The 23,110-nt window shown below is 58.0% G+C and overlaps 3 protein-coding genes across 3 annotated transcripts in view; all 3 read left to right on the top strand.

Moving 5' to 3' along the window:
• Positions 1-577, top strand: part of VOLCADRAFT_88869 (uncharacterized protein) — a gene marked incomplete at both ends in the record, with an annotated part of 5,671 nt that extends 5,094 nt beyond the window's left edge. The window contains one exon of the mRNA XM_002948560.1: positions 79-577. Within this exon, the coding sequence (XP_002948606.1) occupies positions 79-577 (499 nt within the window). The remainder of the gene's footprint in view (positions 1-78) is intronic.
• A 2,905-nt stretch (positions 578-3,482) lies between these two features.
• Positions 3,483-13,348, top strand: VOLCADRAFT_116880 (uncharacterized protein; the record flags this gene model as incomplete). Its single annotated transcript, XM_002948559.1, has 16 exons — positions 3,483-3,596; positions 3,872-3,991; positions 4,680-4,872; positions 4,963-5,079; positions 5,641-5,802; positions 5,982-6,172; positions 6,454-6,626; positions 7,475-7,661; positions 7,952-8,017; positions 9,232-9,630; positions 11,003-11,108; positions 11,183-11,271; positions 11,352-11,468; positions 11,568-11,959; positions 12,111-12,195; positions 12,568-13,348. Coding segments are annotated over 16 exons (3,292 nt in total), but the record flags the coding sequence as incomplete, so codon positions are not given.
• Positions 13,349-21,338: 7,990 nt separating this feature from the next.
• Positions 21,339-23,110, top strand: part of VOLCADRAFT_58337 (uncharacterized protein) — a gene marked incomplete at both ends in the record, with an annotated part of 5,292 nt that continues 3,520 nt past the window's right edge. Inside the window, 4 exons of the mRNA XM_002948558.1 lie at positions 21,339-21,510; positions 21,972-22,099; positions 22,533-22,586; positions 22,810-23,063. Coding sequence (XP_002948604.1) covers positions 21,339-21,510; positions 21,972-22,099; positions 22,533-22,586; positions 22,810-23,063 — 608 coding nt within the window. The remainder of the gene's footprint in view (positions 21,511-21,971; positions 22,100-22,532; positions 22,587-22,809; positions 23,064-23,110) is intronic.

Genomic DNA, 23,110 nt, shown 5'->3' with positions numbered 1-23,110 from the left:
CGACGGCGCCCCGCTGGCCCTGACGTTGGCAGTGGAGCCCGCCAACCTGTACGGCCAGTCCTCCGCGGGATCTCTTAGCTGCGGCCACAGTCGCAGCTCCCTGAGGAGCATGACGATGGGACACGGTAACGGCGGCGCCGCCACCGTCCCCGGCGGCGGTGGCGGCAGCTTCCGGGTGGCGGCATCTGCCGCCAACGGCACCGCCTTGCCGCCACTCTCCGGAGAAATGCTGACCCCCGGGACCTCGTCTCTTCCCCCCGGCATGGCGACGAGCCCGCGATCCCAGGGCGCCGGCAGCGGCAGCGGAGCTGCTGCCGTGCAGGCGGCGGCGGCGGCGGTTCCGCCGCCGGCCCCCGGCCTGCAGCGTTCCCGCGCCGCCTGGAGCTACGTGCCGCATCCGGGCGGCGGCGGCGCCGCTGACGGCGGCATGGGGCCGCTGACGGCGGCCGCCAGCTCAGAGTTTAACGTACCGAGTCCGCTACCGTCCCTGTCCGCGGTCCCTGTCCCTGTGTCCGTGTCCGCCGGGGGCGCCTCGCGCCGTTTTCCAGTGGCCGTGTGGGGCGGAGGAGGGAAGTGACATACGAAGTACATACGGCTCCCTCCCAAAGCGGCGCGCAGACGAGCAGAAACCTCTTGCTATTACTGAAATCTTCCACATCCACTGCTGTCCAGTACTGATGCTCGCCTTGCTACAGCGGTTGGGGTTCAAAGCTGGGCGTGGGCGGTATACGTGACACGCGTGCTGCGTGGCGCGTTTTGTAAACGACGGCGGGCTATCTGTTCTGGGCCTTGTCGGATGCGTGTCGTCGTCCTGTTTGTAAACCCTTTTTTAGGCTACTTGTAGGGTATAGCAGTAGCGGTATAGCAGTAGCAGTAGCGCCTCCAGCGTTACATTGCTGCCACAGCGCTTTCCAAAGCTCCTACTTGTATTGTTGCTCTTGGAAGTGAGGGTGAGGTTGGGGATGTGGGCGGCGGCTGCTTTGCTGCACCTCTGCAGCCGCCGATGTGTCGTTGTCCACACACGCTTTCCGGCTGATGCCGCTGTTGTCCTAATAGTGTTAATGTGTTGGCGGTGATGATGGTGGTGGAATGGGTGGTCATGGAACTGGTAATGGAAGTGGGACGCATGCATACATACATACATGCATACATGTGCAATCCTCGTTTTCCCACGGGAAGGGACCAGGGCCGTTGTTAGGCTGTCTGTCCTGATGACCACTTGATGTACGACAATCAGCTTGGCAGCTGCCGTACCGTACGGCATGCAAGACGTGTTTAATTTGGTGCAGGGTGCCATGCAGTGATGGAGTGAGGTATTGTGAAGACTTGGCGGGTTGCGTTGTGGCAGGTGCTGTGGCAAATGAGATTTATGTGCGGTGTCTATGTATGTATGTATCTACGTATGCATGTATGTATGTATGTATGTATGTATGTATGTATGTATGCAGTGTGCGGTGTCTATGTATGTACGTATCTACGTATGCATGTATGTATGTATGTATGTATGTATGTATGTATGTATGTATGTATGTATGCAGTAAACAATGTAGGTTTGCAAGCATGTGTGCTTTGCGTGTGTGTGTGTGTGTGTGCAGGAGGGCCTTAGGGAGAAGAGCAGCAGATGCAGCTGCGGATATCTTTTATGTGGGTGGCGGGGGATGGGTGGGTGGGTAGGTGGCGTGTGGGTGATGGGGCTATGCCAATTGCGGCTCGAAGAGGGTCTCGTATCGTATCATCTCGTCACGTTGCGAGCAACAGCGGGTTTAGCAGCTGGGTTATCAGGTACGTACGGCAGTCGGCATTACGCAGTTGAAGTTCGGCCCGCACGTTTCGGCCCGGAAATTGGTGTTTATGTGCCCAAGCTCGGCGCATTTTGTGGGAAGCAATCCATGCCGTACAAGACCATTTGTTTGCAGTACATTGCGGTACGGTAACAAGCACAGTACATGTTGTATGGCTTACGTTTCAGCACACGAGGTTTCCCTTGTATGATGGCGATGCATCCGATGATGGCGAAGCATTGGTGGCGAGCCGTATGTCGAGGCGCAATGCTGTTGTGGCAGTGTGCATTGGTGAGTGCGTGTGTCTAACTAGAACTTGTTGGCGTGTGAGAGGTCGACCAGTAGCGGCTAACGGACGCGCTTATGCGCGACAGCATTTTGTATGGGCTTCCTGCAGCTTTTGGGTACCTCTTTGCCACCTACCGGCAGCAGTAGGCAATAGGAACTCCCACCGGTTTACTACCGGAGCGTCTTGCTGTTTAGCTGACGAGATGGTGCAGTCCCTTGACATGTGCTGCCTGTGTCCGAGTGCTGCGAGGTGCGGTCATCGCGCCAATGCCGCCTTTCGTGTCTTTGCTGTTTCGGTCTAATGGTTCCGGATTGACAAATGCATTCGAAACGCATCCGAAACACGCCGTTTCACATGTCGTGAGACCAAACCGAGCATCAAACGGTCAGTGCCGTCGGAATGATGGTCGTGGTAAACTGCTACGGTTTTATCGCCGTATTGGAGCCCTTTGATGGCCAACGGCACCGGCAACCCAGCTTGGTCTGCAGCTGCGTGGAAGGGCAGGGCCGTTATGGCGGGAGTGAGGGGTTGTGGTGACAGTTACCTGTCCGTGTCCGTATTTGGATGGTCCAAAGTCTGAGGATTGCGCCGGCGGTTCAATATGGGGTTCTACGTTCGGTCCAGACATCGGCAAACGCTTCGGGAGTTTCGGGTCATACCGAAACTCCCGAAAACAGAAATAGAGCTCCCGAAGCCGGCCGGCTTGCAGAATTAGGATCATACGCCGTGTACGAAAGGTGTTATGCGGCCCGAAGACCGCCTAAGACGACCTTAGTCCGCGGTCAATGATGAAGAACAGGTCGGGGGCCATTGGACTGGAAGACAGAAGTAGACGTGTTCCCGAAACCAGAAATACCCCGTTTGCCGATGTCTGGTTCGGTCATGATATTTGAAAAGAGATGTAACCTAGCTGTGGACGGACTGAAATCCAGTCACTAATATAAATGGAAGAGGGAATCACGGAAATACGCACAATTACTCAATAGGAAACTAACAACTAAGGGAGGGCCAAATTCGTTACTGTTGTTGTTGTTGTTACGGCGGGCTACCAAGCTTCTGTACCGTAAGTTTCTTTTCCTTACAGAAAAGAAACAGAACCAAAGGGCACATCGCCTGTCGCTGTAATGGACACAGGCCTGGAAAGAAAGAAGAAGTGGCCTGTACGGTCGAACTCGTTGTTCGTTGTATTTCATGTCGCCAACCGTCGTCGCAGGACCCGAGACGGACTCCAGCACCGCACACCACAGCTAGGCCCTGGTCGCTGTATCCAAAGCTTACGAGCAACGCTTAATTTTTGCTACAGCAGCTTGGTGTGAGCTAGTCCAACAGGAAATGCAGCCTGGTTCGGCGAAATAATTGCATAATACTTGCACCTAGGAGACGATACCTATCTAAGCTCCACAATAGATAATATGGCTGATATAGGAACCGTTAATAGCTTCGTCTCAGAACTGTTGGCAAGCGGCCGTGCCAAGGCAAATAATGCGGTGAAGCTCCTGGCATGTATGGCGACATGCAAACAGGAAGTAAGTAAGCATCTCTCGGTCATCAGGTTATGATGCAAGCTGTAGGGAGTTTAGCCGCCGTGTGCGTGCGCCGCATTTCGTGCGCCATCAGCGCAACCTTGGGTTTAACCACTCGTTCCGGTTGGTGTAAAGAAAGCTCAGTAGGGTATTGTCCTCTATCATAGAACATCCGGCTCCACCTGGTCCGTCCATGTCACCTATGCACTTGCTTCGGACGCCGGCCTGGAAGGATCCTTTCACACCGCCCACCTGCTCCGCTTCCCCCACCCATCCAGGCTGCACTCAAAGCCGCCATCCAGGGCCTGAAGCAGTTCTTCGTAGCTGCCGGGCAGGACGGTCTGCTTCTGGTGGCGGGCACCAGCGGGTCGGCGTCCAGACCCTCCAAACGACAGAAGGTGGAAGGGCGGGCTCTGCCGCGCTGCCGCTGCTTTCCCCCTCCACTTACACCCGTTTAAACTACCGAATAACCCTTATGCTCATTTTGTTAAATGCGTTCGGGTTTTGATTACATATTGGGTTTTCCCGCTCTTGCCATGTTCAATGCCCTGTTTTAAACCCGTCGTGTGACTGAACCCACCATCACTATCAATCAGTGAGTCAGGCATTCCAGGCGCCACTATCAGCAAATGTCACTCTTGAACTCTAAACTCCGAGAAGTGGAACATTATGAAAGGTGGAATGAAGGGCCCAATGGACACACAGTCCTCCATGGCCTCCCGCCTTTGACGGACACCCCCGCACTCGTGCGGCACTTGTAACTTGTAACTTGGAACCATCGCCAGAAAAATATCATTCATCATCACCGCGCCACCGCCAGTCCTCCTGACAACACGCTAAGGGAACCTCCTTCCACAGTAGCAGCAGTGCGGCAGCAGCAGCGGCAGCAGCAGCGGCAGCAGTGCGGCAGCAGCAAGGGCAGCAGCTGCTACAACCTGCGCATTGGGGAGAGAAAAAAGGAGAGGCGCGGGATCAACGCTAGTCCATAAATCTATCCCCATGGACACTTGCTGCTCAACCACCGCCACCGCCACCACCATCACCACCAACTGTGCAACAGTTGGAATCCGTGCCCTCTTGCTGCAGGTCGCCTCCACTGCCTCCACCGCCGCCGCCGACGATGATGCCGCCGCCACCGCCGCCGCGACCACCACCTCCGCACGGGGCACCCCAGCTGACGCCGAGGCGCAGTACCGCGAATGGCTGAGGCGCCAGTACGGCAACTTTGTCAGCCAGTTGCTAGCACTGGTCGCTGGCGCAGTAGCGCATAACGGCGGCGGTACGACGGCGCCGCCGCCAGCACCCCGCAGCGCGGGGGTGCAGGTGGTGGCGGCGGCGGCGCTGCTGGAGTGTGTGCGCAGCGAGCTAGGCCCGGGTACCTTCTCCGGGACGCTGTACGGCAGGCTGATTTCCAGTGTACTGCTGAGCCCCGGAGTACGGCCTGAGGTGTTTGCGCTGTTGTTCAACAAGTACCTGCATCTAGCAGGTGGGTATACGGGGGGATAAAACCCCCTATATATACACGCAGAAAACCCACAAAAAACACAAGCACACACAAGCACACACATAGATACGCACATAGATACACACATAGATACACACATAGATACACACATAGATACACACATAGATACACACACGTTGCGCGCTCTGAGTATTTGTGATTTGTGACTAGGGATGGCGGCGGGAAAGGAGGTGGTACCGTCCCGGGGAATGAAGAGGCTGTTTGCATGAGTGCCGACAAGATGACGGCGTGCGGGCAACCCCTGAGCCGCGGGAATAGGTCCCTTGAAACGGAGGTACCTGCAGCCGGGCCGCCTGCTATCGCTGCTGCCATCGCACCAGCAGCAGCAGCAGCAGCAGAAGCTGCCTCGGTCAGGGTGGCAGCGGGTGTTGGCGTTATGTCGTTAGGCGTTATGTCGTTGGCGTTATGTCGTTTGGCGGCGCGGCACCCGAGGCACAGCCAAGTGTGGCCTCCAGAAGCTGCTGCATGCACCTCACCTTCCTTGCCGCCCCTCCCGCCCTCTTTCGCTGCTCTTTGACATAGACGTGCGCTTCTACACGTTGTCTACGATCAAGGCGATAGCCGCCAAGTACGGCCGTAAGGCGCTCTCGGCACCCCCTGTGGCAGTGGGTGGAGCGGAACAGACGGGAGCGGAGAAGGTGGAGGGAGAGGAGGAGGAGGAGGAGGAAGAAGAAGCGGCGGATGGTGCGTTGGGTTTTGTGACAACACGGCGTGTATGTATGTATGCATGTATGTACTTATGCTTACATGTAAGGTCTAGGGGCGGCCAAGCCAAGAGCGCGTCCTGACTTTTGAAATAAGAACGGGTGAGAAGATTGACTAGATGAACTGTACGACAGGTGCAGCGCGCGCGGCGGCGTCAGCGGCGGCGGATGCAGCGGCGACGGCGGCGGGTGAGGGTGCCGGCACCGGTGCCGCCGGCAGCGATGGCGGAGGCGGCGTCGTCGTGAGCCTACCGGACCTGGCACGCAATGCGTACGACGTGTTATGTCACCTAACAGAGACGTTGCCGGACGACACCCGCGAGTGGAGCACTTGGTGCGGCGCCGCCGAGGTACGGCAGGGTACGGCATGGCTTGGTACGGGCAGCGCTGCCCGCTGGCTTACGTGTCACCCGTCGACTGCTATGGTGTCCATCGTATTCCAGTTCACATGGGTTGGTGAGGTGTTTTAGCAAACACCGCACCGCACCAGCAATGGGTTGTGTTCTCCGTCTCTTGTCTCGTCCCCCTGGCTCCGCCGCCGCAGTCGCCGCTTTTTCATGTCTTTCCTTCTTCCCCTCCCCCCTTCCGCACACCCTTCCCCGCACACACCCTTCCCCCTGGCGTGGTTCAGTTTAATTTGGCGGTAGCGGCCGCGGACAAGAACGAGTCAGGCAGGCATCGACGGAAGAGGAAGGAGCAGGAGGAGCGCGAAAAGCAGCAACAACAGCAACAACAACAACAGCAACAACAGCAGCAGCTGCGTGTGCCGTGGGCAAATTCACTGACCCAGCGCCGACTGTACGGGTGAGTGCTGGGTGAGTGTTCTGTACAGGGGTGGGGGTTAAGAAGACAAACCACGAACGAATGAAGTTGCTGCCAAGGAAAGAGCAGAACTGACCAGTGGGGATTGGGGGGGATTGGGGGGGGTCTGTAGGGTTTCAGGGGTCTACGTCGTCCTCCTGCTGAGAGGGGGCGGACAGGATGCACCCCCCCTTCTGTCCCACCACCACCTGCTAGCTGCCCGCCCCAACTTGTCATCCCTCCACCATCTCCGGCACGTGAGCACATGGTCGTGGAGGCACATGTGAGCTGTCGTGAGCTTCTGCACCTCCAGCACCACCGTGTCGGGTCGGGTTGGGGTTGCGGCACGGCGATTTGGGTTGGGGTTGCGGACAACATGTGCGCCATCTCGCGTCATGCTCCAGCACCACCATGTCGTGGCGGCAGCGGTTTCCCCCTCCCTCCCCCTGTCCCCTGTCCCCTGCCCAGCAGCCGCACATATGTCTTTGAGGCGTGAGACGACTTGTTCCCTTTCCTGTACACGCTTTTCCTCCCACCTCCCACCTCCCACCTCCCACCTCAAACCACTGCCCTCAACCTCACGATGGCTACTTCCGAAGTCAATACTGGTTGTGAATTTCTTAGGGCTTCCCGATGCGGTACGTATCTGTCTATACTCCTTGAGTATCCATCTATCTCTGATATCAGCTTTTCACAGCTTGACGTTTCCATGGGGTTCCCTTCCTCTTCCCAAACCCCCTTATCTTAGTCCTGCTTCTCTTCTTTCCTCGGCAGCAGCTTCACTCGTTCGTGGTTGGTGTTCCCAACCCCCCCTTATCTCACGTTCATGGTTTACACCCTCTCCCTCCCAGAGACGCCTGGCTCGCGTTGCTGGCTCTTCCCCTGCCGAGCGACGTCCTGCGTAAGGCTCTGGTTCGGTTGCCCGCCTCCGTCATCCCGCACATGACCGCTCCCCAGCTGCTGGCGGACTTCCTGACGCACTGCCTCAACCGGGGGGGCCTGACGGGCATGCTGGCGCTTAACGGACTGTTTCTGCTGGTGGGTGAGCGGGTGGGTGAGCGGGTGGACTTGGCGGGGCTGTGTGGCAGGTGAGCTGGATTCCAGGGGATGCAAGGGGTATGCGTTGTGTATGTGTGTGTGTGTGTTTTACGTAGCTGCGTTGGACTTTCGCCATTGTTGGTGATTGGACATTTCGGCAGTTGTTTTTCCTGCTTTTTGGCATCGTCATCATTATCATCGCCGTCGTCCTGGAAGTGATTGCTACCCCTCTTCTGTTGCTGCTGCTGCTATTGCTACTGCTGCTACTGCTACTGTTTCCTCGCGTGCAGGTTACCCGACACGGGTTGGAGTATCCGCAGTTCTACTCGCGCCTCTACCAACTGTTGGTGCCCGAGGTGTGGTTGTGTGTGTATGTATGTATGTGTGATGGGGGGGGGAGATGCAGGTGTAGTTTGGGCAGGGTTGGGGTGGTTGGGGTGGAGTGGGGCACCAGAGTATCTGACGTGTTACACCTATATGACAGATATGACATGGCAGGTGGAATATCGTCGGAGGTAGGTCTGGATTATGTATTTTTAGTATCACTAGATTTTCCTTGAGCGCGGTGGCGGTGGCGGTGGCGGCCACGGGAAGTGAACCTTCCAGGCTTGGCACCTGTACTACTGCATACCATATGTGCGATCTCTTCCTTGGAGTTAAGGTGCACACACAGGTGGTCTCACTAACTGAGCTGTAGGGTTTCAAAAAGGACGCCAATGCGGTGTCGGGGACGTGGTGAAGCGCACACCGGGATGTCGTCACCTTGTCGGCACTCCCGGCGGTTTCTGCACGCAGTGCGCTGCCACTGGGCCTTGGACTGGCCTTCGAACGGGACGGACACATACGCGAAGCGTTCTTTGTGCGTTTCATGTCTTCGATTTAGCTGAATTTTGCACCGTAATATCAGATGCGCGTTTCGGCGCCCTGTATGAGTAGAAGAAATTTGCGGAGGCGGCGCCGGTGGTGTCCAGATCATCATGAGGCCAGAACGTAAAACCGATTCACCAAAAGGAAGCAAAATTAAACGACTGACAGATCATGGCGAAGTCTTCGGGGTCGCGTCTGTCTCTTAAGGACTTTTAAGGTTACCTCCGGGGCGCCGCATCTTTGTTAATTCATCTGCATGTCCCTTTTTGCGTTTCTTTGCTATCTCATGGATTTATTGACTTTACTTTCTATACATAACGGTTATTACTTGGCTGGGTGCCGTTTGTGTACAGCTTTTTTTTAGAGCGGGCCAACTTAAGAAACTCGAGATTTTCTGGTCAGATGAAACTGCTATCCGCCCGCCAACGTGTTAACCCGCCCGACAGCCCGCCAGGAGTTTATTGTATATTGGCAAAAATCGATGTCGGTGTGGCCACCTGCTTACCGCGCTAGACTACCCCGCTGACCGCCCGCCTTCCATGCCCCACTCTCAACCAGTTGGTGCTTTGGACGACGTCGTCTTTGACAATTGCGAAATTCCTTCACATCTTTTTCACAGAGCGCTCCGCTCTGCAACCCACAACCGGCACATCCCGCCCGCACCGCGCACATCCACACTTTCTTTCTCCTCGCTCTCCTGCAGGCTTTTGCTGCCCGCACCCGCGCCCAGTTCTTCCGCCTCGCCGATATCTTCCTGTCGTCGTCCCTGGTTCCAGCATACACGGTGGCCGCCTTTGTCAAGCGCTTTGCCCGCCTGGCCCTGAGCGCCCCGCCCGCCGGAGCCATGATTGCCATCGCCTTCATCCACAACCTGCTGCGCCGCCATCCCGCGCTGAACGTCATGCTGCACAAACCCAACCCTAACCCCAGCACCGGCGATGGCGATGGCGGAGCTGGCTCAGCGATTGACGGTGATCCCGCCGTTGCTGAGCGAGCGGAGGCGGAGGCTGTGGCGTCGAAGTCCCAACTGGGTGTAGATCCGTTTGATGAGGCGGAGGTGGACCCCGCCAAAAGCCGGGCTGTGGAGAGCTCGCTTTGGGAGGTGGAGGCGCTCCGAAACCACTACTGTCCGCAGGTGAATGGGCGGGACTTTCTGGCCGGTTCAAATGGTGCATTTGTTGTTCATGGCTAGATTGTGATGGTGATGGGGGTGGTACGGAATGATGTAGCGTCGGGAGGCTGTTGTTTGGGATGGCATGGCTAGATTGAATCCTAGGTTAGTTTTGGGCTGGGACTTGCGCAGGGTGCCGGTGGTCCGTCTTAGCATGTTGAGGAGTGCATTGATCTAGTTTTTGAGGGTGAGGAAATGACGGGAACATGCAAACCGGCGGGGTCAGAAACCGAGTTGCGGTTTGGGAAGCGGCTAGTACATAGCGGGTTGGGTTACGCGCAGTTTCTTATGGTATTTACGTAAGCCCGGCCTTTTTCCTTACGGAAACACAATCGGATTTTTATGAATCTTTGCAGGTCTCGACCTTTTGCACAGTGCTTGACAAGGACCTGACAGACCGCAAGAAAACGGCCGAGGTTGACCTGGAGGGGTTGCTGGGCCTTGCCAAAGGCGAAGGGCAACAGCCAGGCGGAGCTGGCAGCTATAATGCACTTATCCATGGCGAGTTGGCCCGGAAATTGCGGAGGGCGCCAGTGGCCTTTTACCCGCAGCCGCCGACGTCGCTATTTCCTGCAAATTCGGGGACAGATGATTGGCCTGGCTGGGCTTTTAACCCATAACTGACATATTTCATCAAAGCTGCAAAGTAATTTTGCCATGCACTTAGGGGGACAAAGTGCTTAGGGGGGCAGTAAAGGCCTTCTGTCGCGAAAGTTGACCGAACTTGCAGCTGGGCTAATTCAATGCAGTTTTCTATGCATAATTTGTGCACGTTATGCTGGGTCATGATGAATTTAAAACACCCATGAATTGCCTTGTAACGTACGGCGGGACGTTCTCTTTGTCTGCACTCTGTTGACAGCAATTGCACCATATGCATAATCGTTATAGTCATCAGAGGCTCGTTAAGGCTTGGGCGGGGTAGGGACACCTGTGCCTCACCGCGCCTAGTCTTGATTTAGTCGTTGGGGGACCCGCCAACCCCGCTACCTTTTCGTTTGGCGGCCGCAAGAGCACAACCATCCAATCAATTTTCGCAATCGTGTGATTTGCGGGCGGGAAGTCCCATGGAGGAACTTACCCGGGCCCTTCCGGGGCTCACCTTGTCGGAGCACTCAGCCTCGCCTTCTGTACATGCTATCGCTATTCTGGACAATGGACTGCATGGCAGTGATGTGTAAGTTGACCCTTGGTGGCACAAGGCAAACAGAACTCTAGACGTCGAAGCCCTGACCTAGGTTGGTCCCGCAGAACAAAGCCGCCAACTCCTCCGGCCGCTGAAGGTGCATCCTCGCAACCACAGCATCAGAATCAGCAACACATGCACGCTTTGGCGCCTGTGCCGGGGTACGAGGCAGTAGACGCTGCCATCAGGCAAGCTCTCGCCGACCCGACACAGCGTGTGACAGGTGCGTCAGTCATCGCTAAAGCCTTAACTGTGTGCCTTAAAGTTATCCAGAGCATTATTTTGGTACCTCTGCAGTATTAAAATGCGAGGACCTTGTGGAGAAGTTCCTCGCGGACCCCGTGCAAGAAGCCCTGCAATTCCCCGCCTCCTTTACCAGTTATCAGGTGGGAAGCAGGAAATTGACTGTGCACCCGCTTTACTCATAAATGACAGTCCTGCTTTGATTGCGGTGTTGTTTGTGCAGCGGATGTTGGCGCACCGGGTTGGTCAGTACTATGGCCTTCAGACCAGCACCGTCGACTTTGAAGAATCGCAGGGAAGGGTGCTTGCAATCCGCACCGAGCATTGTCGAGCACCAAAGGTGAGTTTTTGAAGTTGGTTGCAAACGGTGGTCGCGTCAATCCCACGGCCTAACGGTCCTGTTCTTTCTTCCGCGCCACCCACGATTGCGTCTGCGCAGCCACGTCTTCGTGATCTGGATGTTCGCTCCGACCCCGTCGCACAGCGCACCAACATGGCGAGCGGTCTAGTCGGACAGGTTGCGGACAAGCCCCGGTTGTTGCGGCGCCCAGAAGACGAGCGCTCGCAGCAGAACAGCTCGGAACATTCCCTAAATCAGTCGCCTGCGAGGACCTTTAAGGAAAGGCAAGAGAATTACCTGAAGGCGCGCGAGGAGCTGGGCCTTGGGAACGGGCCTCAGGATGGCTACGGTGCAGGCCGCGGTGGACGCGGTGCGCCCGGCGGGCGCTTTGGTCCGGGTAGCCGTATCGACAGCGGGCGCGGCCGAAAGGCCGTCTTTAGGGACAAGGACAAGGACCTGTCAGACCCGGACTACCGCCGTGGGATGAATCGGTGGGTGTGGTAAAGGGGCCAAGGTAGCCAGCGGATTCGTGCTAGGCCCGGCCGCCCAAGATGCTGGGCGATGCAGGAATGCGTGTGGTCAAATGCTTAGCAGGAAACTGCACGCGCTCCGTGGCAATATCACTTGCCTTCTGTTGTGCAGGTTTAATGGGGCGGCACGGTTCGACCCAGCGTATGCAGCGATGCCGGCCGGAGGCATCTATCAGGTGCCCACATACGCCTCCGAGGTGCGCGGCAACTGGGGGCCATATGGGCATCCTCAGGAGGCACGGCCTTTGCATGATGACCTATGTGTAGTCCTGCGTTGTGGGTAGCACGCATGGTTGTTTGACTTGACGCGCTTCATTGACATGTCATCCGTATGACAGACCGGTACAGGCCCGCAGGGCCTAGGCAATCTGTTGAGTGACCCTGAACCGATCCGTGCCTCCCTGTTCCCCACTGCCGACATACAGTTTCCGGTCCTTAATCGGATGGCGAGCGGTGGGCCCACTCCCACAGCGCGCCCGCACATGCAGCAGCCCAGCCAGCAGCAGCAGCCCCACCCACTGACGCCGGGCGCACAGCCGCACCCCATGGCGGTGCACTCTCCGCACCAGGGGCAGGCCGGCCCGGGAGCGTGGGGCCAGCAGCCACAGCAACAAGGTCCCGGCGTCCGGCCGCCTCCGCCTCCGCCGCCACCTCACCACCATACAGCTGGCCCTGCAGGTGCAGCAGGGGCCGGCGGTGGAGGCACCGGGACCGGAGGTTCAAACGGGAAGACGCACCACCCGGCGAGCGGGGGGGGAGGCCCTGGCAGCGGCACGCTGGGCGGTCGCCAGCAGCCACAGCAACAGCAGCAAGCATTCGGGCCGGCCATGGGAGCAGCGGCGCCTTATCCCGGAGTGGGAACTCAGTACCCAGTGCCTGTCGCAGTGGGCACGGCCGGCTTCATGTCCGCGGCCCCGGGTCAGCATGTGTTTGGGATGGCAGCTCACGGGAATGCAATTCCAGGGGCGATGTACACAGCACCAGCGCCAGGCGTCAGCGGGGCCTTCTACCCCGGTGTTGGCGTCGGCATGGGCATGGGCGCGATGGGCATGGCGGTGCCCACCGCCCCCGCGTACGGCTACATCACGCCGGCGCCTGGTGTGGGCATGGGTGTTGGAGCCCAGGGGGAGGCGATTGCCCTGCCGCCTGGCAGCTACCCCGTGTATGCCAGTTATGCCGCAGGGACGACCATGTACCCGGCAGCAGCAGCGCAGATGGCCCAGCCGGCGGCTATGCACCCGGGCGCTGGGGCCGCAATCCCTGTACGGCCCATGTATGGTGTCCCTACCTTCTACCACAGCTATGATCCCTCGCAGTACGCCGCCGCGGGGCCGGGCATGCAGTCCCACGGTGAGGGCCGAATGTACGGCGCCTACAGCAACTACCATCAGCACCACCATCACCACCACGGTGGGGCGCACGCCCACGGGATGGGTGGCCATGGTCACGCGGGTGGCCGAGGACGCGACTCAGAGAACGGGAATATGCGTGGAGAATCGCACGGCGCTGGCGGTGCAGGGGGTCCCAATGCGGCCGGTGGTGGGGCTGCAGGTGCTGGCGCCTCCGGCGGGGATACAAAGTAGGGGGAAGGCCCACGTGCGGGGCGGCTTCAAGGCTGCCGATGCCAAAGCAGGTGCAGTGGGCCTGGTTGCCTCTGGCACTCGGGGGGTGAACGTCGGTGTCTTGGGGTTTGCTTGATTGCATCAATGGAGAAGATTGTATCTGGCGGTGGGCAACAAACAGCTGATTTCAGGGGCCAATTTGAGCGCAACCTGCCTCGATCCTTCCCAAGCGGCATTGGGCTCCATTTTTCCTCGCTTTGGGGCGTGACGTGAGCTCAGGATGCTTGGTGGGAAACGCCGTCGAGCGGCCCTTCACTTTTGGAGCCTTGACGTTCCGGGCGCTTCGTCGGGCCTTGGGTATTCGACCTACGATTGAGCTTACCCAGCAATGAGGACAACGTGGCGCACATGCTTTGTTAAAATCATTTATTAGCGGCCCTATGCCCCTAACAGTGCTGGAACAGCGCAGCTGATCAATATACGCTCGGGGTAGATACTCCGTGATGCAAGCCACAGCTGCAGGAGATCATCCGCTGGATGTGCCGCCACCGCTTTTTTAGCCATGATGGGCCTGCAGTAGACATGGCATCGGCCATTGGTACGCCATGGCGGCGTGTGAAGAGCTGTCTGGTCGTGCGTCTCCCAGCGTCTGTCTCTCTCTCTCTAGGAGGAGGAGGTGATAGTGATGGTGGTGGTGATGGTGGTGGTGGTGGTGGTTGCCGTCACGATCAGGAAACGGAACTGCGGCGGACGACACGCTCGACTCCACCACTCCACAGCCAAACTTGACACCACCAGAAATTTTATAGTCGCAACAGCGCATCACGGCAGAGGCAGGAAGCAGCTGGGCTTGACCGTCTGGCACTGCGCAACGTGCCAGCAGCTTGTGGATGCAAAGCCTCGTCGTCAGCGAGTTCGTCTGGCCCCGTGGGAGCTGTTTGGCCAGCCGTGACATGGGGGGAGAACTCTTTCTCCTCTTTCTCCCTCTCCCTCCTCTCTATTGACTGCGTCCACAGCGCATTCCAAAGGGGGATACCTTACCGCCGCCTTACGGCACATGGCCGTTGTCGGTCCACCCAGCTCGCCGCCGTGCTTTGTGTTTTATTTGGCCTCATGGCCGTCAAGGCGGCGTGTAGGACAACTCCGATCATCATGATCTGCGTCGGGACCGGCGCTTGGCGGCCGTGGCGGCCAGAAGGGACGAGCCTCGCCTGCCTCAGTATGCCCGCCTACCTACCTACCTACGTACCGTATGATGCACTGACAGACTGTGCTTGGACCAGTTGCAGGCGGGGCCCTTAGGGAGTCAGGCAGTCCACAAATCTCGTTTTTTCGATTCGCTCAGGCGCTGCAGGCGCTAGTAAGCTATAATGGCGCTGGAGGCGCAGGGGTCAGACTGTTCAGCTGTACGGCATGACACAAGATGATGAGTTTCTTGCTGCCGATTTGGTGGCGTGTCAAGTGGGGGAGCGTGGTAACAACAGAGGATGATTGTGTGTGGGGGGGGGCGAAGAGGTCGATGGTGGGCTTATCGTAAGAGATGTTGGTGGTGGTGTACTGTGGGGAATAGCGTCAAAGAAGCTTCTAGAGTGATAGTGGGGTGCCGGGTCGCTGGCGTGGTGCACCGAATGTACCCGCGCTACACGACGCGGCTGCAGTGTTCATTCCGCCGGCCCCTCTTTCCCCCGCGCCGGGGAAGAGAAGATGATGTCAGAGGGCACATGGGCCATGCTGGCACAGCCGCTGCGCTTGCAGCAGATGATGACTTTACGTTCTCCCCAGCGGCGTGTCCCCAGCGGCGTGTCAGTTCGTCAATTGTTTATAGTTGTTTTATCACGGGGGTTCGTGGAACCTGTGGCTGGACCTGGTCCGGGAAGCCACTCGAGGAGGCACTCATCCCCCAACCCCTCGTCCGCTCGCGTCCTCCTCGCCTGCGATGGCTGGCTGCCAAAAAGAGCCACGTGGTTGTTCCGGGGGGGGTTTCCGCAGGCCGCGTCCTGGGGAAAACTACTCGGTGTGCATCACGACCGTTTTGGAGATTATGGAGTTACGCGTTTAAAGAAGTTGGACACGGGGTACTTTTGTTCCTTTAATGGCGCTTTTTGCGGGATGGTGGTCGGTCGTGATGGCGGTAAGGACGGCGGTTGTCGTGGAGGACGGTGGAGGAGGACAGAGGCCAAAAGGAGATTCAAAAGTAGATCCTCCTCCACAATGGTGAAGGCGGCGTGTTCGTGGGGGACGGATGGGTCCCCCCTTTCTGTGTCCCTCGTCCCCAGGGGAGAGGGACGACTGGATGGAAGGTCCTGAAACCAGTGTGTGTGTGTGTGTCTCGGCACGAAGTGGTAACGTCAAGGGAAATCCCTAGGTGATCCCTACTGCGGCTGCCGACGACCCGAAGGGAAGAAAGTGGTGACGGCGATAAGGGCGTAACACGGCGGCCCAAAGGCAATATAGGAATACAAGGAGAGAACCAGTAGTAGGAAGGAGCGTGTGGGGGTAAGGGGCCCGGCTGTTGTTAGAAAGGGAAAGGTGCCTCCGGTATGAGTGGGGAGGCGCTGCACGAGAGTTTGTTTTTCGATTCTCGTCTACTCGCAGAGTCGTGGATTCATGAACGCAAGTTTGGGGTTTCAAAGGGTTAGCGGCGCAGACGTACATGCGGCGCCTTGCTTGGCATTACGTTGTGCAGGGTTACCCGGAGCCAGAGCAAGCATGGCGGCTCCATGGCTGGCAAGTATACGTGCTCGCACACTTGACATATCGACATGAATTGATGCTGGCCCAGCTTAAACTTGGCGCACTCTGTGTCCAGCAACTTCAGGCTGATTGGCTCGTGCCATGTCTCATCCATTCTGAGCAGGGCGACCTCGGTGCGGTCGGTGCTGGGCGCGGCTGCAGCACTGGGCGGCTGGCGGGCAAAGAGGGCGAGGGCCCCTGGGCAGGGGGCCGTCCGTCCGGTCATGGAGGGGCCTGCGCGCGCGTTTGGTCCTTGCCTTAGTGCAGGCCCCCGTTGGCAGCCCCCGGGTTTGAAGAAGCATAGTTCCGGAGGGGGAACGCAATTCTGAAGGACGGATGGAGCGCGGGGCTGGCGGAGCGGCATTCATCTGCAGAGCACCACCTGCAGGGGCATCGGAGGTGCGAGCCCTGAATGTGAGCAACCTAGGGCTACATGCCACCTCTTGACTGACTGTTCTGTCGTAATCTGTCAGTCATTTGCACGAGAGGAAAGATTTTTGGAGGTACAAATACCACACAACGCAGTACATGTGGATTGGTGAGGAAGGGGGCTGGAGCGTCCCTCGATCGGAGCGGGGGAAGGATGCCGCGAATTAACGCACAGCATACAGAGCGGCGCAGTGTGTGTGAGCTGAGCTAACTCGGAGCAACAAAACAACAAACGAAGAAGGCAGACTGCAGCTGGTAACGGCAAGGGTCACGTACGCACACACACACACACACGTACTCCTACCGCGGTTCACTGAGCAACCCACGGCGGCTCGCGCTGCCAGGCAGAAGCCAGAAGGGTTAGTAGTAAGTGCGCGTTTTTTATGCGCTGCATGGCGCCTGCGGCGCTCTCTCCTCGCGCCCTGATGGGTCAAGGCGCCGTGGCATGTCGCAATGCCAAGGCCTGCAACGGCCCGCGCTGTGGCCAGCTAAGCTGCATGGCAAGGGAACGCATAGCTGTCGGGGCCAAGATGCCAGCCCAGGCGGACTTGGCTCGCATGGATTTCGTAGCTTGCCTGGTTACCGGGGCAGACAGCTGCGTCGTGCGCAATTATCCCGCCGGTATACAACGAGGAGCATATGAGCGTGTTTGTCTGCACGAGTGTTTGTCTGGTGGGCCGGTGCCTTTCGGTACGGGGTACTGTTCGCCGGGGTTGTATGTGCGGCTCCTCCCTTTCTGTCGTTGCACTTTCCCGGCCCAGTCCGCCCTGATATGCGCCTGCAGCGCTGTGCCGGGTGCGGGTGCAATAACACGCGGATGAATGACATTGATTCCCAGGACAATAGGAGGTTCCGTGGTCTCGTCAGGAGCCGCTTGGGCGGCTAAGACATTATATATGCTTGGAAGAGGAGCAGGGTGGGGAAGGAAGAGGGCGTTGTGGGAAGGAGGGAGGAGGAGGAGGAAGAGGACACGTGGCGGCGGTACCATGCGGCTGGCGGAGCCGGATTGGCCCTGCCGGCCGGAGGAGGCGGCCGTCCGTGGATAGCCCCCCCCTACACCGGGGGGGTGCATGTGGCGTTCCTCTGTTTCGGATAGGGGAACGTACGTGACGCCTCTTAAATGATGTGGTGTGGGGAAAGAGACGACGATGTCGGGGGCTGGGGAGGGAGCAGAAGGATGCGTCCCTCACAGACCTCCAAACGTTCATGTACCCCACGTCGTGTCCGGGTCTGTGTGTGCGTGTGCATGATTGTTTCGTGTGTGTGTGTGTGTCATTTTTGTATGTGTTGCGCTGGTGGCTCGTGTGTGCCGGTACATGATGCCAGGTTGGCTGTAATGTGTGCTTAAATTTGGATGTGTCACGCGTCTTGTTGATGTTTGCTGAGGCGGAGTTTTGGACATGTCTTCGGACGTGAACCCAGTGTATGTATGTATGCCCGTAATGTTTTCTGTCGTCGTGTTCGTTTGCTGTGCTGTATGCGTCTGTGTGTGTATGTGTGTCTGCTGTGGCTCTCACCTGCTCCCGCAATGTCGGGGTAACGCCTTCCGAGGGGGAATTCTTCCCTTTGCTAACATGCATCAAGAATCTGTCGCCAGCCTGTCCGCCGCGTTCGAGTCAGGCGAATATCTGTATTAATGCCATCTAGGCTAGGATATAGACCGGTTGGTCAGGCTGCCATTTTTGGAAGTTTTTTTGTTTTCCTGGTTTGTCTGTTTTGTGTCGTGGAGCTGTTGACAGTGGTCGCAGTCGCGGGGTGCACGTGCATTAAGCGAAGGTACGGAAACGGCAGCAAGCACGCTGTTGCCGTCAATTGATGTTTCGTTCGTCAGTGGCGGGCGGGATCGTCAGGCTCCGGTTTGGTTTCCCTTTTGCAGGGTTACCCCCCGCAGGAGCGAGACACAGGAGCGGGACCTCGTGCGGGACAAGTATGGGGAGGTGATATGATGCGATGATTTGTGGCTCGGGGGTCTTGGACAACCCTTTTTTGTAACAAGAGCTGCAAACACGCGCGCTCCCACTGCTCCACTCTCTCCTTTCTCCCTCTCCAGTAAATAATTCAGACACGGAGGTGTGCGAGAGGTAGGTACGAGATTCCTTCATGGGAATCTTCCTTCAATAAACTCGCGGAGAGCACACCTCTGCGGTGCGGCGCAGTTTGAAGTTGATTGTGCCATGTAACCGCCTGTCCACGGACCCATACCCCATGGTGAGACGCGATGGGTGAGGTGTGCGTGTGCAGGCGGGTGGTGGCGCGAGCTGCCCCCAGGCAGCACCGCACCGCAGATAGCGGAGGGCCTTCCGTGGGACACCGATTCCAGGACAGGCTGCACACCTGACTGACCTACGGGAGCGTGTGGGCCTTACGGTAAGGCCCACGTGCAACCACGGGGAAATAGTTCCGACGCGGCGGGGTCAATCACCTTTACCTCCGCCAAAGCAATCAAGACAACTCCCGTCACCGCGCTTCATGACAGCATCATGACCAGGTTGCCTCTACACACATTATATATACATGGCCCCGGCGGAAGCATATAGCTTTCCGGCGGATAGATAGGCAGCAGCGCCGCCAACACAGAATGCCCCTTCGATTCCCAGCGGCCTGTGTGCGACAATGCCTGTGTGCCTGCGACAGTGCAGGGACTCCCTGCCCTCCCTACCCTCCTCCCTTTGTCCCGCTGTTACCTCCCCCCAAGCAGGTTCGCAATAGACTCGCGCGACCTATTGCCACCGTCTGGCCGCGCTGAGGCTGCCACAGGGCCGCGTCGCCACTTGATCTTTTCGTCAATCCTCGGCAGTGGACCAGCAAGCAGTTCAGAAGGTTCAAAAGACATTGGAATTTTTCCCCCCAGATGGGGCCCTCCCGTGTCTTACACGCCTTGCTCATTTCCCACACGGGGCTTATTTCTAGTTTCTGAGTCTACAGCTTTGCCCAGGCACATGGCATTTCAGGGAGATGCAACCCAGATGCCGCGTTTTACGTGCTCAACAGCAGAGCCTTTGTCCGCCACTGCCGCTGTCCACCTGCGCTGCAGCTGCTGCAGCCGCTATAGCTCACAGCTGGCGGTCGGGGCCCGGCGCCACTGTCAAGGGGACGCGCTCGCTCGCCCGGTGTACCGATGACCCACATGTGTTGAAGGCGAGCGCGTGTTTCTTGGTGGGCGGTCAGCTTCATATGGGTTTGGGCAGCGCCGAAACCAGTGGGATAAGGACGTCGGAACGGTCCAGCACCACCCGCAGCTCCCGCCAACTCTCCAACCTCGGGGTCGGGCCCCGATAGGGCCGGATCGAGGCCCAGCCCATCGGCTCAGCCTAGTAGCCTTTGTTGCCCTGTATACGGGTGCGTGCGTCCACTTGGCCCCGGCGGCATTGGAACAGTGCGTAACGGTACTGCTCGCACTCGGACGCCTTTTCTGCCATGCACTCCTTGAGGCCTAGCTTCCGGGTCTGCGGGGTGGTGAAAAATGTCGCGCTGGAAGCTGGGTGTTGTAAAGGGTTGCAAAACCCCCATATGACGGAGTGGGAAACTTCTGTTTGCTAGCCGCAGCGAAGAAGCCGCATAGGCTCATGCCCTTCTGCTGAACCTACCGTCATGCACTCAGTATGGCGTAAGCAATCAGCGTACTTGGCCAAAAGGCCTTTACAAGATGTCGACATTTACCGACAGTTGCCAAACCTGCCGTCTGTCCCAAAGCACACAAAAATCTGGCTAGTAATCACTAAACTATGCAGGAGACAGATGTACGAATCTATGGACCTTGTTGGGATGCATGCAATTTAGGCAAAGCGCTCTGCAAGCAACAACCAGTTCCACACGAAAAGTTTAATGACTCAAGCTAACAGAAACGGACTTATACTTGGCCTTGCTTTCTCTGTATTTGAGTACGAGGCCTAACCGCAACCTGTTACCTGCAATTTCAGTTTGCGATTCCGATTGATGATAATCGCCATTGGCGCTGTAAAAGTACTGGGCAAGATATTTAGTATTTTAGAAATTTATAGAGGTTCAAGATAGATCGCAATTGCTTGTTGGCTTGCAGCCCACTCACAGACGTGCCCGACGTGCCCTGCCACATAGCGACGCGCTACTTGTTTTCCGCGGCGTTCGTTTGCCATGGCTCTGCATCCGCGTACTTGCAGCTTCCAGCAGCGATGGAAGCCATTCTCTGGCTGTCGACCCCCGCGATTGGTCGCGAGGCCAATTCCTCCTCAGGCCGCACAGACGCAGCAGGCGACAACCGAGGGCCGGGCGGCAGAACCACCAGTCGACCACCACATTATTGGCCAATGTGCGATGCCACACAAACTAGGCGAAAATTCACCTAAGCTACACATCTCATTTGCTTGCGGTCCGCCAGCCAGCCATGGGCAACAACAAAATGCCTTGGCTTGCTTCTACCTTTCCCTTAACAAACCCCTTCCTATCCCTTCCACCTGCTTTGCAACCCCCTGGAATCCTAATCAAATCATTCTGCCCACCTTTCTGCTTCCTCTTCCTACGTGCCGCCCCTGACGTCTGCATCCCTTCCTGGTGTGATGGCGGCAGCGCGGTGCCGGTGCCAAAGAATTTAGTACATGCGGTAGACAATGGCTGCGACCTGCCAGGGGCAATGACGAATGCCGTACAAAACACCGTGTGCCGTCGCCCCCTTCGCAGCCGATCTCCGCGGCCGCGTGGCGTTCTTCAACACCATGTCCAAGTCCAAGGAGCTCTTCCGGCCTCGACTGGCCGATGGGCGCGTCAGTATGTACGTCTGTGGCGTCACGGTGTACGACTACTCCCACATCGGTATGTTGTTTTCTGTAATGTCCCATTTGTGTTAGTGTGTTAGTGTTAGTGTGTGTGTGCTGTCTCCCAGTGCTGTATGAGTGTGATGTGGCGACAGCGCAAAGTTCTCTTTTTTTCTTTTCGGTTTCGAGGGTTTGAAGATGCAAGATGGGAGGCCTCGTGAGGTGGTCCGGTCCGGTCCGGTCCTGTTCTGGCTGGTTAGCTCTCTAGTCACTCTAGTCCTTTGCGCTCCCTTGGGATTGCCCGTGAGGCGTGTGGCACTGAACAATCTGCCCAGGAGGAGGAAAGCCCGGCGACCTGAACCTCAAAACACACAGACGTACAAACGCACACTCACAGACGCACAGACGCACACATACAGCACGTGAAGCTGCGTTCCATCCCCCTTCGCCCTTCCCGGTCCACCTTCAACACCCCACCACGCACCCCACCCCAATGCGACACAACACAACACGACACAGGCCATGCCCGTGTCTACGTCGCCTTCGACGTGCTGTACCGCTTCCTGACCGCCGCGTGTGGGTACGACGTGCAGTACGTACGGAACTTTACGGACATTGACGACAAGATCATTGCCAGAGCCCAGCAGGTCGGTAGGCAGCACTACACCCACCCCGCTATGTTATGGGGGGGCTTCAGGGCGGGAAGGAGGGGGGGCGGGAGGTGTCTGTGGGGGGTAAACTTGCTTAGGGTTCTAAAACCCGTTTCGTGTTCTTCCGTAAGTCCTGGCAGTCCGCCAGTCTTCTCCCATGTCTACATCGCCTGATTACCTCTTCCCCACCCACCGACCCACCGACCCACCCACCCACCCACCACACACATGCACAGTTCCTGCCACCGCCTTTTTCATTCCGAGGCTTCCTTTCCCTTCCAATCCTTTCCTTTCCTTTCCTCTCTCGTTGCCCCTTTTCTCCCTCCTCACGTGTTGCACCACCTGGGGGTCCCCTCCACCTTCCCACCCCCCCCCCCGTTTTCATCCCCTCCCCCCCCCCCTGCCTGATCGACCCACCCACCCACCGCAGTCCGGAGTGGATCCATCGGAGCTCACGGAGCGCTTTATTCGAGAATTCAACCAGGTAGGCACGGGGGCTCTAGGCACGGGGGCTAGCAGCTAGGGGGGGAGGGGGAGGGAGGGTTAATAGAACGGTTCTCGGGGTAGGGCGGAGGTGGAGGTGAAGGTGGGACGTGGCCCTGGTACTTGAAAGGTTTGCGGTCGAAGGAGAGCAGGGGCCCACTCAGTACCCCCACTACACAGTGCCCATCCGCGATGTCCTCCCTCTCTCTCTCTCTCTCCATCAGGATATGGCCGCCCTCAACGTCCTGACACCCACCCTGGAGCCCCGGGCGACCGCCTTCGTGCCGCAAATGATCTCCACCATCACCGCCATCATGCAGCACGGCCACGCCTACGCCGTGGAGGGGGGTGATGTGTTTTTCGACGTGACCTCCCTGGAGGGCTACGGCCGCCTCTCAGGCAGGGCTCTGGAGGACAACCGCGCAGGGGAGCGAGTGGCGGTGGACGGACGGAAGCGCTCCCCTGCGGACTTTGCGCTGTGGAAGGCGGCCAAACCCGGGGAGCCCTCCTGGCCCTCACCTTGGG

The sequence above is a fragment of the Volvox carteri genome, assembly GCF_000143455.1.
Source record: "Volvox carteri f. nagariensis unplaced genomic scaffold VOLCAscaffold_10, whole genome shotgun sequence".
Classification (NCBI taxonomy): domain Eukaryota; kingdom Viridiplantae; phylum Chlorophyta; class Chlorophyceae; order Chlamydomonadales; family Volvocaceae; genus Volvox; species Volvox carteri.
Note: the sequence above shows the minus strand (reverse complement) of the source record. Positions and strands in the feature narration are given on the sequence as shown.